Here is a 19,004-nt window from a genome sequence, read left to right as displayed (position 1 = left end):
GGAGTGAGAGCAATAAGTCTAGGGCCATCAATCACTGATATTTGCTTCACCGCTCATCAGTTTAGTGTTATCAGTGATTGATGGCCCTAAAATGATTGCTCTCACTGCGACGTTCGCGGCGATATGTAACACGCTACACGCGCAATTGTAATTTTTGCGCGCTGGGGCACCGGACGCGTATTTACGTTTATAGGCGCGTAAACGTGGGGGTGGGGGAGTTAAACATTTTGGGGGGGTTTTTTCCCCTTTTTTTATATGTGACTTTTATTTTATTTTACTTTTTTATGTTCTTTTTTATGTGTTACTTTTATTTTTTTTTATTTATATTTATTTTTTTGCACTTATTGTTATTGCTATTATATAGGGGGATAACAACCCCCTATATAATAGCAAAGGCACACTGACAAAGGCACACTGACAGGTCCTATGTGCCGCGAACGAGCACATATAGGCGATCGGCGGGCTATGGACCCGCTGATCGCCTATATGTGAAACACCCGGTAACGGGTGTGTGCAACGGTCGGGTCTTTTCTGCCCGTGCGTGCCCGCTAGGGGGCGCGCGCGAGCAGAAAAAAATTGCCGTCTGGAGACGGCAACCCGCAGATGTAGCAGTGCCGTCCGTCCGTTTTTTTACTACGGGCGGACGGCAAGAGGTGAAAGCAGAATTGAACCTCTTATTAGTCCAGGGCGCAGATAAAGCGCTACGATGGTCTAAACATAGATTTTACTCCAGGGCTAACAAGCTGGGCTCCATATTGGCAAAAAAACGGAATACCTTGCCCGACCGACTAACCCCCATTAGACTGCGCACCCCCGGTGGCACTCTCTCAGCTACCCCTGAAAAGATTTTGTCATCTTTCCAAGATAATTTAAGCTCTCTCTATACTGCCTCTCGCACTTTCAGACTAGAACGAGCAGAAGACATCCTAAGGGACGTCCAGCTCCCACAGGTGTTACAGTGGGACCTGGAACATCTCGACTCTGAAATTACCGCAGAGGAAATTCTTCTGGCCATCAAAAGTCTAAAATCCTCCAGGGCCCCCCGGCCCCGATGGCTTCACAGCTCTTTATTACAAGAAACTCGCACCACTGTTAGCCCCCAAGTTAGCCTCCATGTACAACTCACTTAGAACTGGTCTCCAATTGCACTCCTCCTCCCTCTTAGCGTACGTTTCAATGATACCTAAACCTGACAAAGATCCCAGCAACCCCAATAATTATAGACCCATATCTCTATTAAACATTGACCTTAAAATTCTCACCAAAATATTGGCCACCCGTCTCAATTCTATACTTCCCTACATTATCCACAGGGACCAGGTAGGTTTCATACCAGGCAGACAGGCTGGGCATAACATACGCAAAATAATCCACTTGCTTCATACCCTCCAATCTCGCAATATCCCTGGTTTCATACTGGCACTGGACCTGCAGAGAGCCTTTGATTCCATCTCCTGGGAATATCTATATTATATACTACACAAATGGGGCTTTGGAGACTCCTTCTTGACCTGGATGCGAATCCTTTACTCGGACCCGAAGGCCCAAGTGAAGTACCTGGGTCATCTTTCACAGGAAATCCCAATCAAGAGAGGCACCCGTCAGGGCTGTCCCTTCTCTCCTGCTCTTTTTGCCCTGGCGATTGAACCCCTGGCCATTCTTCTTCGCTCTAACCCCAACATTAAAGGGATTGAAATGGCTGGGGTGGAATATAAAGCTAGCCTATTCGCGGACGATGTACTGCTCACCCTGACGCAGCCGCACACCACAGTACCTAATCTGCTGAATATCCTCCGACAATTTTCTGCCATATCTGGGTTAAAGGTTAACTGGGAGAAGTCAGCTGCACTGAATGTGACCCTTAAGCAGTCCCACATTTGGTCTGAGTTTAGGTTGTGAAATGAGTTATCCCATTTTATTTCCCCCACTAGTTTGCACAACTTATCGAAGTTTGCCCTTCTGAAATTAAGTAATTATGTAAAATGACAGAGCGGGGTCAGCACATGCTGAAGTGCACAGTGCGCAGAAGTCGCCAACTGTCTGCAGAGTCAATAGCTACAGACCTCCAAACTTCGTGTGGCCTTCAGATTGGCACCACAATAGTGCGTAGAGAGCTTCATGGAATGGGTTTCCATGGCTGAGCAGCTGCATCCAAGCCTTAAATCACCAAGTGCAATGCAAAGCATCGGATGCAGTGGTGTAAAGCATGCCGCCACTGGACTCTAGAGAAGTAGAGACGTGTTGTAAGGGTTTCCGCGGCGCCCGGCGGCGAGTGTGCGTTCCAGGGTGGAACGCACCAGGAAGAGCATAACCGCCGTCACGCCTCCTCACTATGATGCCGGCCGATGCGTTCCCCCTGGAACGCGGAAGCGGCACTACGCTTTCCGTCCGTTTCCCACGCCCACGGGCTATTTAAACATCCACGAAAGGTTAGCAAGGCGTTCCACTATTGAGGATCGAACGTCCTGCTAACCATCATTCCGAACCATTTAGCCAGCCCTACGGAAGCTCCTTGGAACCAGGACATCCTATCTCCAGCCGCAGCCTGACAGGAGGACCTACTCTAACCACCACTCCTGGAGCTACACTCAGCAAAACTGCAAGTACTCTGCAACTATAGCTGCAGCCCATATGCTAATGCATTGCTCCTGCTGATGTCACAACTGTGAACCCCATTGACTTTAATAATTGCTGCAGTATTCTGTGCCGTATCACCTTGTGCATGTCCTGGACTTATCCGTAGTACCTGCTATCACCCAAAAACTTACTAACGAACTTCTTATATTGTTTTGATGCTTGAAGCAATCTAGTTTACCTTGCCTAAGTTACGTTAATTATAAGCACTTGCATTGTAGTGGCCTTTGAAGTAATAGCCACTACTGCCCCCTCCTGATTGGTTACACGGTATATGATGCACGAACCCTAACTCACCGTTAGATTGTGAGCGACGCCAGAGGTTCAAGCCTGAATTACCGTCACACCTATCATACTGAGTCCTACTCCTCAAAACTCTGCAGCTGAGATCCAGAACTATACACTCACTAAGACAGGGCGTGACACGTGTTCCCTGGAGTGATGTATCACGTTTCTCTGTCTGGCAAACCGATGGACGTGTCTGGGTTTGGTGGTTGTCAGGAGAACGGTACTTGCCTGACTGCATTGTGCCAAGTGTAAAGTTTGGTGGAGGTGGGTTATGATATACAGGTGAAACTCGAAAAATAGAATATCGTACAAAAGTTCATTTATTTCACTAATGCAACTTAAAAGGTGAAACTAATATATGAGATAGTCTCATTACATGCAAAGCAAAATAGTTCAAGCCGTGATTTGTCATAATTGTGATGATTATGGCTTACAGCTCATGAAAACCCCAATCCACAATCTCAGAAACTTTTTGGCAGTGTGGGCAGGTGCCAAGTCCTGCTGGAAAATGAAGTCAGCATCCCCATAGAGCTCGCCTGCGCAAGAAAGCATGAAGTGCTCCAAAATCTCCTGGTAGACGGCTAAGTTGCATTAGTGAAATAAATGAACTTTTGCATGATATTCTAATTTTTCGAGTTCCACCTGTAGGGTTGTTTTTCAGGGGTTGGGCTTGGCCCCTTAGTTCCAGTGAAGGGAACTCTTAAGGCATCAGCATACCAAGACATTATGGACAATTTCATGCACCCAACTTTGTGGGAACAGTTTGGGGAAGGCCCCTTCCTGTTCCAACATGACTGCGCACCAGTGCACAAAGCAAGGTCCATAAAGACATGAATCAGCGAGTTCAGGGTGGAGGAACTTGACTAGCCTGCACAGAGTCTTGACCTCAACCCGATAGAACACCTTTAGGATAATTTATAGCAGAGACTGCGTGCCAGGCCTTCTCGTCCAACATCAGTGCCTGACCTCACAAATGCGCTTCTGGAAGAATTGTCAAACATTCCCATAGACACACTCCTAAACCTTGTGGACAGACTTCCCAGAAGAGTTGAAGCTGTTATAGCAGCAAAGTGTGGGCCAACTCAATATTGAACAATACGGACTGGTATGCCATGTGCATGCAAAGGCAGGCGTCCAAATACTTTTGGCAATACCGTGTGTGTGTGTGTGTGTGTGTGTAAGGCAGAAATGCAGAAATGGAGAATTGCAGACAATATTTCATCCTATGACATAGTTCCTAAAATATTATTTATATGATATAGATAACTGAACGTTTTCAATGATTCAGTCATCACACTCTCTGCCTCACCCTATGCAGAGATTTTCCAGCTCATGGGACAACACTCTAATCATCAACACACAGAGTGATTATCACTGTGGCACGTCAACTGACTAGTTAACCCTCTGCACACATGGTAGCCATCAGTACATTTTGTAATGGAAACATGCATCATCATGCAACCTCTGCCAAACCGGTTGCTGACAAGCCTGAAGTACTCACATCACAAATCAAAACAACTTTCAAGTTACTGGGATTGTAGTCCACATCCATGATTTTGTTCATTATGCCCTGATAAAGGGGGTGTGTTTTGGGGCCCGGAAATGCATTTGGTACTCTACCTGAATGCCCCCTGACCCTAATGAAATAAAGCTGTATCTGGATTATTTTATTGGCGAGACTCTTCAATTCCTACATCTGCTGTGTTCTCTGTCTAAAACCAAGGCATATAGAGGGAGGCAGAGAGAAGGGGTGTCACTGCAATAAAGTATTCACTTGAACTTTGAAAGTTTTTTTTTTTTTAAAAAGAGGTAAGGAGAAACTGAAAAACATGTGAAAAGGAGCAGAAAGCTTCACTAGTTGGTTGGATGTGAATGGTGCCAAGTCCTGCTGGAAAATGAAGTCAGCATCCCCATAGAGCTCGCCTGCGCAAGAAAGCATGAAGTGCTCCAAAATCTCCTGGTAGACGGCTAAGTTGCATTAGTGAAATAAATGAACTTTTGCATGATATTCTAATTTTTCGAGTTCCACCTGTAGGGTTGTTTTTCAGGGGTTGGGCTTGGCCCCTTAGTTCCAGTGAAGGGAACTCTTAAGGCATCAGCATACCAAGACATTATGGACAATTTCATGCACCCAACTTTGTGGGAACAGTTTGGGGAAGGCCCCTTCCTGTTCCAACATGACTGCGCACCAGTGCACAAAGCAAGGTCCATAAAGACATGAATCAGCGAGTTCAGGGTGGAGGAACTTGACTAGCCTGCACAGAGTCTTGACCTCAACCCGATAGAACACCTTTAGGATAATTTATAGCAGAGACTGCGTGCCAGGCCTTCTCGTCCAACATCAGTGCCTGACCTCACAAATGCGCTTCTGGAAGAATTGTCAAACATTCCCATAGACACACTCCTAAACCTTGTGGACAGACTTCCCAGAAGAGTTGAAGCTGTTATAGCAGCAAAGTGTGGGCCAACTCAATATTGAACAATACGGACTGGTATGCCATGTGCATGCAAAGGCAGGCGTCCAAATACTTTTGGCAATACCGTGTGTGTGTGTGTGTGTGTGTGTAAGGCAGAAACGCAGAAATGGAGAATTGCAGACAATATTTCATCCTATGACATAGTTCCTAAAATATTATTTATATGATATAGATAACTGAACGTTTTCAATGATTCAGTCATCACACTCTCTGCCTCACCCTATGCAGAGATTTTCCAGCTCATGGGACAACACTCTAATCATCAACACACAGAGTGATTATCACTGTGGCACGTCAACTGACTAGTTAACCCTCTGCACACATGGTAGCCATCAGTACATTTTGTAATGGAAACATGCATCATCATGCAACCTCTGCCAAACCGGTTGCTGACAAGCCTGAAGTACTCACATCACAAATCAAAACAACTTTCAAGTTACTGGGATTGTAGTCCACATCCATGATTTTGTTCATTATGCCCTGATAAAGGGGGTGTGTTTTGGGGCCCGGAAATGCATTTGGTACTCTACCTGAATGCCCCCTGACCCTAATGAAATAAAGCTGTATCTGGATTATTTTATTGGCGAGACTCTTCAATTCCTACATCTGCTGTGTTCTCTGTCTAAAACCAAGGCATATAGAGGGAGGCAGAGAGAAGGGGTGTCACTGCAATAAAGTATTCACTTGAACTTTGAAAGTTTTTTTTTTTTTAAAAAGAGGTAAGGAGAAACTGAAAAACATGTGAAAAGGAGCAGAAAGCTTCACTAGTTGGTTGGATGTGAAAATACAAAAATATTTTATGACAAAACTAATATTTTAATATTAACACTATTTTGTTTTGACCATGAAAAAGAAAGAAAAATGATATACAGTACACTGTATAACCATGTAAACTGGCAAGCATCACAATTAGTACAAGCATCAGCGGAATAGGTAATAGATCCCTGCGATTCGGGGATCTGGGCTAGTTCTAAGCATTTCACCCCAACCCACATTGTACTAGTGTTTTGCATAGGGAGTGAGTAGGGAGGTGCTGTTTCCATATTTAGCAAGACATCAGGGCAGTGACATGTCTCCATGTATCCCATGCTGTGGACTATTTGATTATTATCACACGTCCAAATGCAGGCAGTGGCAGCCTTAGTACACTACCTCCCTGTTCACCCCTTCTGCATAATGGTGCCCATAAAAGTGCCCAACTGTACCCTGGAGCAGGTTAAGGGAATTATTTTGGGACCATGATCCAAGCTCTGCATGCAAATCGTTAACAAGCACAGCTGCTTGACTCAATACAATGAGGTTTTGATAAAGCATTTTTCTTATTTTTACAGCTGTGACTCAATTGTAATAATCAGTTTCACAGGTAGAAGCAGACGATTTGGTATACCAATATTACAAACAGATTGCTACAAAACTAACAAACCTTGTTTGTTTTGTTTTAAATATATACAGCGTGGTAGTAAATATTGTATCTGTAACTGTAGTGAATGAACTAATAGAGTCAAATGCTGCCCAGGGAAAGCACTCTAAGGGGCACTCCCAAAAACCCAGGAAATTACTCACCACTTGCTTCTCACAGCTGTCCTCTTCATCTCCCATCCTGCTCACTGTGTCTTTCTCCATTCAGGTTCTCTGTCACTCACAGGCTCTTACAGACATTGTGGGGTTGATTTACTAACCTTATAAACACGCCACGAACAAGTATACACCTCTGTAGTGTGTTCCCTCCCAGCATGATCTATTGGTGGAATCTAGACACCTTTGTTGTGTGTACACACCCAGCAGGTGTGTTGTGCAAAGCCCTGCATGAATTGCAAGGTGATGTTGTGTAAATTAGCTCTACATTGTGTTGCTTGCGTTGATGAATGCAGGAATGTAAATGCATGAGCTAACCATTTTTGTCTAAACTGTGAAGCAGCATTATATATGCATCATGTGCATGATTTTTCCATATATGGCATTAGTGGAAATATGCTTTTAGAGACTTTTTGGTTGATAAATAAGTTTTGCTGTGTGAAAATCACACGCACCTGGTGCGTGCGTGTGTTTAGGTTAGTAAATCACCCCCTGTGGGTTCAATCGTAGCCCTAGCTAGCTCCTTTTGCACCCGTGGCAAGAACAGACGCGTGATGCCACCCAACGCCGTGCACGCCAGGAAGGCAGGCTCATGCACAGAATGCGCTGGTGGCCAAATCCAAAATAGCATAAAAATTTGTTTTGATTGACGAAACTAAAAACATTTTTAGTTTCCGTTCATTTCGTCCGAACCAAATTTTTTTACTTTGGACATGAATCTGTGTGCATGAGTGTGTGTGTGTGGGGGGATGGGTGTTGTTTTTAAAAAATATTTTTGTGTGTGTGGGGGGGAGGCTTGAGGGAAATATCAGGGGTCTAAAAAGACCCCTGACATTTCCCTTTTGAAATAGAAAAAGACACAGAGTCCTCAATCTCTTCTTCTGCAGCATCTGTTCTAAATGAATGGAGAACACTCAGTACAGAGGCTTCCCATTCACTCAGAAACTGGTGATGGTAAAATATTTACTATCATCCAGTTATCAATGGGTAGAAGCCTCTATAGTGAGTGCTTCCACCCATAGAGAAACTCATGAATGAACAGGAAGGGATGTAAAGCACTTCCTGTTCATTCATAAGTGGGGACACATAGTACTATGGGGGCCTGTGGGGGTCGAAGAGGGAGCGCTGAAGCCGGTTTGGGGGTGGGCAGAGGAGGGAGTGCTGTATCTTCAGGATGGCTGAGTGGTGAGTAGAGAAAGAGCCAGCCCTCTCTCTCTCTCCTCACTGCTCATCCATCCTGGATGACAGCTTCCTCCCCCCTCCCCTGCTGGCTGCAGCACTCGATATCTCCTCAGATCTCCGCTGCCTCTGCCCATACAAGCAGTGAAAAGCAGCGGGGATCCGAGGAGAAGCTGGAGCCTGTGCCACCCCTCTTTTCCCTGCGGAGCTGCGGCTGTAGTGGCCGTCTGGCACCCGTTGCCATGGCGCCCTGTGCTCGCCATGGCAACAGGGGCAAGGGAGTGCAGCCAGGGCGGCCTTGGCTGCACCCGCTCTCATCTGCTCCTGAGGTGAGTACCTCACCCGCCTCATGGTAGCTACGGCCCTGGGTTCAATGATGGTAGTGTGACATTCACAGGCCGCAATATCAGGGCCACTCACTTTTCCAGTGGACTTTATTTAGCACCAGCCGTCCTACTTCTGGGAAACAGTCCCATGAATTCCACACAGAGTTCTTTTATGACAAAGTAATGTTAAAACAAAGATACATGCAGGGGCTGTTTTTGCCAACATCTTATATTTACTGAAGCAAAGTAGTCAAATATTGTCCTTTTTTAGAGGAGTTTTAGGTTTAGCAGGTCTTGTTGTGGCATGGTAGATCACCTTGGTTTACTTTAGAGTCATCCCCGATTTCCACCAGGTGCTTCTATTTCCATCTTAAATGGCATCATGAGGACCAACAACAGCACATGGTACTCCCCTAAGCACCGCCCAAGCCCAGGGGTTCACTCATGAGATGAAAGGCTTCTAATCCTGATGTTTGTAACAGCTTTCACAAAGCAGAACTGTGAAGACATTTTTACTCAGCTTGGCTCACCTCACAGTCACCTCAGCTGTTCCCACCTCTTGCTCTCCTGTGATTGGCCTGCACTGGTACAAAACCCAGAAAAAATAATAAAGTTAATTGGGAAAAAGTTGTGATGCAAACCTGACAGTCACTTAGTTCACAGAGTGTATGCATTGTGACTGTAAAACATACCAGAACATATTTACCAAAAAAAAGCCTAAATATATGTTCATCAAAATCACCAGGCTGTTACCCATTTTGCCTTTACTGGCTTGTGCTTGGCATACCATATTATATAGCATGCTCCTGTCAAACCTGTGGGTCAACATCCACATGTGGCCCTTTGGTACTTGTTATGCAGGCCTTGGACTCTAACAATCTGTAGTGGGAGTGGGAGTGGGAGCATTGCTTTCTTGGGGTACAAACAGTCATCTCTACTAGTCTCATGTAACAGGTCCCCAGTATCTCACTGTCTTCTGCAGTATGTCACCAGTCTCCAACCACACCTGTAGCTTGTCCAATCTCTGGCCTTCATTTCCTTAAGTATTTCTGCAGTCATTGGTGATGTTATTATGTGCTGCTCCTGGGTGATTTTAGTTGTTGCAGTTGATGCTCTCTGTACCTCATAATATATGTATCCGACCAAAGTTCAGTAGCTTTTATAACCACCTGCCTTTGGAATCTCAGTCAAATATACAATATTTAAGTAAAGTAGTCCAAGTGTGCATGCTGGGAGTTTTACTTTCACAAAGCCTGTACACGAATAAATATACTGTATGTAGTTTGTCGGGGTAGGGGTAGATTGCAAAAGTGGAAAGGAGATATAATACGTTATTAGAGCAGTTGTGGCCAGACTCTCTTTGCAACTTTGCAGGTCTTCTTAAGGTGACACAAAACTCAAAAATGTTATGCATTAAAGGTGCTCTGCTTATATCGCTTTAACACAATCCCCCTTTCCTTTCTATTTTAAAATGTTACATTTACAATTTTCTCATTTTTAAAATTGCTGGGCATTCTGGGAGAGCGGGCCGCTCTCCTTCACTACATTTCCTAGAAGCACAGCGCAAAGTGTTCCCACTGTGCCTGTGTCAATTCAGCCACCGTTCCTTCCCCTTCTCTCCTCCTCACTCTATCCATGCTGCTAATAAGTGCACGGCATCTTGCTTACAGCAATGCAGCTATGAACACATCATTCAATTCTATCTAGCAGAAGAAATATCCAGTCCTTTGTATTTTAAAGGAGAACTATGAGGTGAGTGCTTTTCACTCACCTCATAGTTCTAGCCGACCTGTGACAATGAGACTGTCACAGGTCGGCTCAGTAGATCGGGAGGTGAGCGAACACATACCGGGTTTGCTCGCCTCTCGATCCTGTCATGGCTCTCTGCCGTGACAGGGGGGGGCTGGATTCCCCTCTCCCCGCTCCGATCTGCCAGCGCTGACTGGCGGAACGGACGGGGGAGGGGCGGGTACAGCTGGCTCTGCCTCTAGATAGGCAGAGCCAGCTGTCACTCACGCAGCTGGGCGGATCCCGTCATCTACGTCGGGATCCGCTCCGGCTGCGGCGTCTCAGTTTCCCGCGAGCTGTAGCTCGCGGTATACTGAGCTTAGGGTAACGGGAGGACACTAGTTTCTGTCCTCCTGTTACCCTAAGGAGAACTGTGGGGAAAAACACTGACGCCATAGTTCTCCTTTAATAAGTATTATTTATCAAAAATCAATCTATTTATTTTTATATGTATATACATATTTATACTGAATATATTTACAGGAGGGATTTTAGGGAGGAGAGAGGAGTCAGAAGAGGAGACATGAGGACGCTTGAAACATCCTCACGTCTCATTGCAGTTCTCAGCGGGAGCCAGCACAGAGGGTGGCTACTTTTCAGCTCCCATATGGACCATGGAGAAGAAAAGTAGCCACCCTCTGGCAGGAAGTTATGCAAATGGATAAAATAAATTGTTTTTTGGAGCATTTAAGGGCAAACAATGAAAAACTGACTTAGCTCAATATTAAATGATTATATTGTAGATCTTTTTATTATTTAATTTTTGGGTTTTGTGTCACTTTAACTTACTGTTGTGGCTAGTAGGGCACTTTCATTACACTGGTCTGATGCAGCAACACACACATGAAGTGTCTTATGACACACACTGTACAGGTCAAAAAAAGATTCTATGCATCTAAAAGTGAACCCTGCAGGAGCTACACAGGGCCACTTGTGGATTATCTTATGTAACAATTATCTTGATTTAATTAGCAACAACAGAAAATGTTAAAACAAAAACACAGCTAAACCACCCCTTTAGAAATTACAAGGTTGTCACCTCTGAAATTCACCATGAACAGTCTGGACCACAAACATCCGCCATACACATAATCACAGTATCATATTGACTCTCTTAAATATCACTTGTTTTAAAGTCCCACTGAAGTTGCTCCTATTGCATGCTTATATTCTGCATATTCTGCACTCTCTCTCAACCTGTGCAGGGTGTATGGTCTTGTATCGGCTTCCTTTCTGTAGTTTTCTGCAGGAAGCCTCTAGTGGGTGGTTCTGCTGGGTCCCTCTCTGCTTTCTGTACAGTCTATGTACAGCACAGTGATGATGGCGCTGCTACTTTTACCAAGTAAAATCTGGAGTTCCAAAAGCATTTGGTGCTCACAAAGTAGATTTATATCACCTTTGGTTTACAGGACTTCATCTTCAAATATTCTTTATTGATGGGGCAGTGGAATAGGCCAACAAAATAGGACACAGACAGTATAACTTAGCAATCAAGTAGATGCTCTGGTGCGGAAACATTATGTAAAGCACCTTGACAGTCCCAGAGTAATTTTTGTTAATAGTTAAGTACCTTAACTATTAACAGAAATGTAGCTTATTTGTGCATCACTCGGCTGTAGATCCTCAAATCATCTCTGAATTGGTGCTGACACTGTTCTTCCTTCTGGAGGGTGGCTACTTTTGTTCCCCATGGAAACAAAAGTGTGTTGTGTGTGTTGTAAAGTAGCCAACGCTCCAAGCTCCCTCCTGTGATGGACTACAATCTCAATACAAAGTAGTAAACGTCAAGCCCATTTCCACCTTTGCAAATGTTTTTTTTATTAAACATATACCAGTAATCTACACTGAGTGAACATGAAGCAGGCATATGCCGTTGCTGTATATGAACACAGAAACTTACACTTTTTGTTAGCTTTCCTTTTCATATTCTCATAGAAATGGCTGCCTTTGTGCTGTGCAAACAATGTGTGTATATTACAACTGAGCTCTCCACCCCCCATTCATTAATGTTCATAGTGGCAACCCCCCCTGGACAGTTTTTTGTGTGCAAAGACAGAATCACAGGGAGAGGGGCAGCTGTTTACATTCTGCTTTTCAATCTGACCCCGGTGTCACACTGAGTTTCCTATGGAGAAATTATTTAATTTGTAGGATTAGGGCCTAATAAAAAGTTCGTAAAAAATTAAGAAAACCTGCAATTTTAGTCATGAAAATGTGCACACAAATACATCATCACTGCACCTCTTCATTACCACAATAAATACTAATCACTTACAAAAGGTGGAAATGGACTTTAAGGTGAGACTGTAGTCCATCACAGGTTTGAGCTTGGAGGGGTGGGCACATTCCAACACACACAGGGAATATAGGGAACAAAAGTAGCCACCCTCCAATAGGAAGTACAGTCTAAGAACCAATTCAGAGATGATTTGAGGATCTACATTTGAGTGATACATTTCTTTTTTATAGGTAAGGTACTTAAATGGACCTTTACCCCCTTTTACTAAAAATAAAAAAATCACATCAGCATGCAACTCTGCATACGGATTTTAAATTATATTACATTCATTAATTAAACAAACATGTTTTTCCTTTACTTACAAATAGAGTTCATTCACTTCCGGGTCCACTTTGGCACAAATAATGTAATGCGCATTGCATCCTGGGAAGGTTACATCAGCAGAGCATTGCTGGGAAATCTCATCTGTATTCTCATGAGATCTCAGGGAAAGGCATTTTCCTCCCCTGAGATGATGTGCATGGTCACATGTCCTAGTCACATGTGCCAGAGTTCCGGAAAGTGAAGGGAGATACATTTATATGCCGTTAATAAAAATGGCTACTGTCACAAGACTGGGGAAGAAAAGAGAAATAAGGTATGTAAAGAATATAAAGCTTGCAATTATCTAGAAGTATGTGTTTATAGATTATCATTACTAAACATTTATAAAAGTGGCTTTGTTGTTATTTTAAAGATAAGGGTAAAGTTCCTCTTTAACTCCTAAGTTTAATGTCACTTCCAAGTTCCCCATGCTTTCCTCTTGCATTAAACTGTGTGTTTACTGCCTTGATGAATAAAAGAGCAAGACAAACCAGCTTGGACTATTCTTGGGTATGCTTGTCTCAGGCATGGTTACCGCTGCCACTATCAGTTGAGCCTGTCCGTTACACAAGCTACGGGTTCAGTGAGGTGCTGAGACCTATGGATATGGCAGTCATTTACAGCCCATCGTGACATTTGCATTGTCACTTAGATAGCACTCACTCATCATGCTATTCTAACCCTGTGCCAGTATTTCCCTGCATACCGTTTGTGGTCTCTTCTTCCCAAAGATAGTCCCAGCTTTTGGAAATGTGTGTGTCGTATGCTGCACACCACTCGACTGTGCTGTATACTCCATATTGCACGCATCTCAGCTTTGTACACTCTATAGTCTTCCACCATCAAATATTTTGCATTAGCAACCACCACTTCCACTGACAGCACAGCACCTACAGAACATAACAGGGGAATCTCTATCACATTATTTAAGTGTTTTTTCCTGACTTGCACAGACATGATTTGCTGAGGAGGAATGGCCACATAAGTTCAGATACATTTAAGAATTGATTATATTTAGAGGCATGAGGGACATCATAGTCAGTTAATCTTTACAGAAAAGATTTTCTAAATGTATAATGGGGTTAATCTGTTGACAACCTTAAAATTAAATAGCCCCTTGTAACAAACTTTAAGAACAGTATCACCTTTAGAATATGTAAGCCATTTTATTAAAGATTATACGGTTTTAACGCTATGTGGAATTTTAGAATATTTATTACTCTATATTGGTTTCTTGTGATTGCGCTTACTGTACTGGGAACATCATGGTGGAACATGTCAATCTCAAAGACTATACTAAAACATGTAAATTAACCCCTTCATGACTGAGGCCCTTTTTTCAATTTTTGCACCCATGTTATATTCCACATTTTAGGCCTGAAAATGACGTTGGGCATGGAATCAGAAATAACTAAATGAGAAAAGACAAGGTGAGAGAGGAGAAAAGGACAAGATAAGAGGAGTGCAAGGGGGAGGAGATGGGTGAGCAGAATGGAAATGAAGCACTCTATTACAAGCTTGCCCATGAGATAATTGTTTGAAAGTGCAGTGAATCCAAGATGGTGATAGAAATAGTCCAGGTAGCAACATAAGTGTATGTGTCTATGACATTGTAATAAGCTTGGAAGATTTGTAACCAAAAGCCATGTATTGGGGCAGGTCCATCACATATATAACATGGTTCCCGACTCATTTCCACATCTCTAGCAGAGTCTTGACACAGATGGCAAAATCCTGGAGTGTAGAAGGGCAGTGGAACCATCATGCAAGAGTTTCTAAAGTTAACTGGTCCTGTGGGTCAAAATGAGCACCATGTGTATATCTGCCTCTGAAAAGGTACAATTCAGGTCCTTTTAACAAGTTGACAAAAAGGAAGCCATCTGAGCAAATGCATGAGCAAGCTAAATAGCATAAAGTTATGAGATGAGATAAAAGGGTTTGTTTTTCTGTGAACATAAGGCCTTGAATGGCATCAATTCACTTTGTAATACAGACAGCTTTGAGAAAGAAGTGGTAAATCTTCGTAGCTGTAGATATTACAGGGGGGGAGTTTGGAAGTAAGGGCAGCAAATTATTTCAATTGAGTGTTATGATTAAAGAGGAACTTAAAATTACAACGAAGGCACCTCTAGAAATTTTTAATAATGGCAATCTAAAAACATACAGTTGTGTGAAAAAGTGTTGGCCCCCTTCCTGATTTTTCATTGTTTTGCACATTTGTCACACTTTATTTCAGATCATCAAACAAATTTAAATATTAGTCAAACATAACACAAGTAAACACAACATGCAGTTTTTAAGAAAGGTTTTTATTATTAAGGGAAAACAAAATCCAAACCCACATGGCCCTGTGTGAAAAAGTGTTTGCAGCCCTGTTAAAACATAACATAACTTGACTGGTTTTGTCACACCTGAGTTCAATTTCTCTAGCCACACCCATGCCTGATTAGTGCCACACCTTTTCACAATCAAGAAATCACTTAAATACGGCTTGACTGACAAAGTGAAGTAGAACAGAGATCCTCAAAAGCTACACATCATGCCGAGATCCAAAGGAATCCAGGAACAAATGAGAAAGAAAGTAATTGAGATCCATCAGTCTGGAAAAGGTCATAAAGCCATTTCTAAAGCTTTGGGACTCCAGCTAACCACAGTGAGAGCCAGTATCCACAAATGGCGAAAACATGGAACAGTGGTGTACCTTCACAGTAGTTGGCAGCCAACCAAAATTACCCCAAGAGCGCAGCGACGACTCATCCAAGAGGTCACAAAAGACCCCACAACAACATCCAAAGAACTGCAGGTCTCACTTGCCTCAGTTCAGGTCAGTGTTCATGACTCCACCATAAGAAAGAGACTGGGCAAAAATGGCCTGCATGGCAGAGTTCCAAAATGAAAACTGCTGCTGAGCGAAAAGAACATAAAAGCTTGTCTCCGTTATGCCAGAAAACATCTTGATGGTCCCCAAGACTCTTGAGAAAATACTCTATGGACTGACGAGACAAAAGTTGAACTTTTTGGAAGGTGTGTGTCCCATTACATCTGGCGTAAGAGTAACACCGCATTTCAGAAAAAGAACATCATACCAACAGTAAAATATGGTGGTGGTAGTGTGATGGTCTGGGGCTGTTTTGCTGCTTCCGGACCTGGAAGACTTGCTGTGGTAAATGAAACCATGAATTCTGCCGTCTACCAAAAAATCCTGAAGGATAATGTGCAGTCATCTGATTGTGACCTCAAGCTGAAGCGAACTTGGGTTCTGCAGCAGGACAATGATCCAAAACACACCAGCAAGTCCACCTCTGAATGGCTGAAGAAAAACAAAATGAAGACTTTGAAGTGGCCTAGTCAAAGTCCGGACCTGAATCTTATTGAGATGCTGTGGTGTGACCTTAAAAAGGCGGTTCATGCTTGAAAACCTTCCAATGTGGCTGAATTACAACAATTCTGCAAAGATGAGTGGACCAAAATTCCTGCACAGCGCAGTAACAGACTTATTGCAAATTATCGCAAACGCTTGATTGCAGTTCTTGCTTCTAAGGGTGGCCCAACCAGTTATTAGGTTTAGGGGCAAACACTTTTTCACACAGGGCCATGTGGGTTTGGATTTTGTTTTCCCTTAATAATAAAAACCTTCCATTAAAAACTGCATGTTGTGTTTACTTGTGTTATCTTTGACTAATATTTAAATTTGTTTGATGATCTGAAACATTAAAGTGTGACAAACGTGCAAAATAATGAAAAATCAGGTAGGGGGCCAACACTTTTTCACACAACTGTATACTTGTAGATTGCAGGCTTTTTACATTTTACATGCCTTATTTTTTTCTGGATTTTTGGTTGACATTTTGTCTCTATCATTTAAAATACACCTATGATAAAAATTATAGACCCTTCATTTCTTTGAAAGTGGGCAAACTTACAAAATCTGCAGGGGTCAAATAATTATTTTTACACTGTATGCAACAAGTCCCCCACTTCTCCATGACACCTTGGGCACTCCCCCGACTGTCTTCTTCCCCATCGCTGCAACTTCTGTGGGTTATAGTATGCTCTGTGCAAAATAAACAATTGTGTTAAATGATGTGTTGGTGAACGTGACACCAATGGGGGCATTCTCCATCACTATTTGCCATGATTCCTCTGATATTTCACTTATATCTATTTCCCATCCCTCTCGATCTGCTGCCCACATATCCATCCCGCCATGAATATTATTATAACAAATAGTATAATAACACCCATCATATATGGGTATAATTATACCCATCATATTGCATATGTGTCTTCATTGATTGCCAAATTTTTCCCATAAGGAGTCTGGTAGGAGATGTAATAATTTTAGGATCCCATTTGTGCAACAAGTGAGAAACTACATGATAAACTAAAGAAAAAACCTTTTACTCACTTCCTCCTCATCCCAATTACTCCCACCCTCCATATGTTGTAGCTGGGAGGCCAAGAAATATAATTTAGGATGTGTAGCAGCCAGCCCTTCACTATCTTTAGGCCGTTGCAATGTTGACAAATTGAATTATAGCCCTATTTCCCTTCCATAATAATTCTCGAAAAATAGTGTCCACTTTTTAAAGCCATTTTTGTTTAATCCACATAAGTGAGTTATGTAGCGCATGCAACAACTGTAGTCCCCATATCATTTTGATTAAATTAGCTCTGACTATAACTGTCAATGGTAATTTACACCAGTTTGTGCATTTAAGTTTAAACCTATGCAATAGGGGCTTAAGATTTAAAATAACATATTCTGTTATATTAGATGACACCTCCACTCTGAGGTACTTACATTTATTTGCCACCCTCACCTGAGATACTTCCTTCGGTAACAGACCACTAATGGGATCTAAAAGGTAGTAATACTGCCTTATCCCAATTTTTAACAAACCCTTAAAAAGAGCCACATTTCTGAACTAATGACAAGAGGGACAATAATGATCCATTCGTATCTCCCAAGAACACTAAAACATTGTCTGCGTAAAGCGCTACTTTATTCTCTTAATTCCTTCTCCGAAAACCCATTATTTCCAAAGCTTGTCTAATTGCTATAGCCAATGGCTCTACTGCTATTACAAACAGGAGGGGGAAATGTGGGCACACCTCTATATAACTGGAAAAATTATGATATGCTGTTATTTATCCGCAAACATGATTTGTGAGTTGAATACATCAATCTTAGAGGAGGAGCGATCATTCCTAAAAAAATGTTTAAGCATTACAGAAATATCATCATTTTCCAAAAAAAGACAAAGCCAATATGGATTAACCCTCCAAGGGCTATTCATTTAATGTTTACCTCCATACCTAACCTTACCAATAAGGGTGAATGGTCCGATAAACAAAGGCACTGCATTTCTAACCAAATCAACAGGTATTTTCTGTACTTTCTGAAAATGTTCTTAGCCTGAACATGCAGCCGTTAATGCCGCCACCACATCTAAGAACTGGCAAGCTGCAATACATTAACATTGTTGTTCTTGGGTTTAGTTATTCTTTAATGAAAATGTCTTCTTTGGGTCAGTAACGATGCCAGGAGTTCCACTCTGTCCATGATATGTTTTCCTACTAATGTCCACATTTCTCCTCTTCTGGAAACAATTTAGTAACATGTTTTCTCACTGGGCTGTGATTTGGGGGCATCCAGATGCAACTGAGATGATCAGCACTAGTGCTGTTTTCCTCTGGAACAATTAAAACTCACATTCAGGGGCTGATGACATAGAGGTGGAAATATTTAGGGAGGAAGATATTTAACCCTATAACACTGGACAGAAGACCCCAGAGATGGCAGTTAATTATATACATGTGTTTTCTTTATGCTGATGACAGTTGGTAGTAAATGATATATCAATTGATATTCATTCTTTCTTTAAGCTGAACTCCAGGCACACAGCTAAATATGCATTTGAAATAAACATTTGTGAACTGTCTTATCTGACCAAAGATTTGTTATTCTGTTCAGCCACTTTGTGATTCATACACTTCTGCCAGACAGCTCAGCCAGCAGAGTGAAAATACATTCTTTGTTACAGTTATGGAATAAAACACCTTATTACGACTGGCCATACACTAGAGCCCTAGGCAAGACCAGCTACTTGCGCCCCCAACTCCCTCCCCCCC

At 42.6% G+C, this 19,004-nt stretch overlaps 1 protein-coding gene across 1 annotated transcript in view; it reads left to right on the top strand.

Moving 5' to 3' along the window:
• LOC108796129 (kinesin-like protein KIF18B) overlaps positions 1-19,004 on the top strand; it is a 91,465-nt gene that overhangs the window by 2,182 nt on the left and 70,279 nt on the right. The window contains exon 2 of the mRNA XM_018567551.1: positions 8,252-8,482. Coding sequence (XP_018423053.1) covers positions 8,252-8,482 — 231 coding nt within the window. The remainder of the gene's footprint in view (positions 1-8,251; positions 8,483-19,004) is intronic.

Source organism: Nanorana parkeri, unplaced genomic scaffold, assembly GCF_000935625.1.
Source record: "Nanorana parkeri isolate BGI_ZX_2015 unplaced genomic scaffold, ASM93562v1 scaffold1061, whole genome shotgun sequence".
Classification (NCBI taxonomy): domain Eukaryota; kingdom Metazoa; phylum Chordata; class Amphibia; order Anura; family Dicroglossidae; genus Nanorana; species Nanorana parkeri.
The sequence above is the reverse complement of the archived record's forward strand: the minus strand, read 5'-3'. Positions and strand labels throughout refer to the sequence as shown.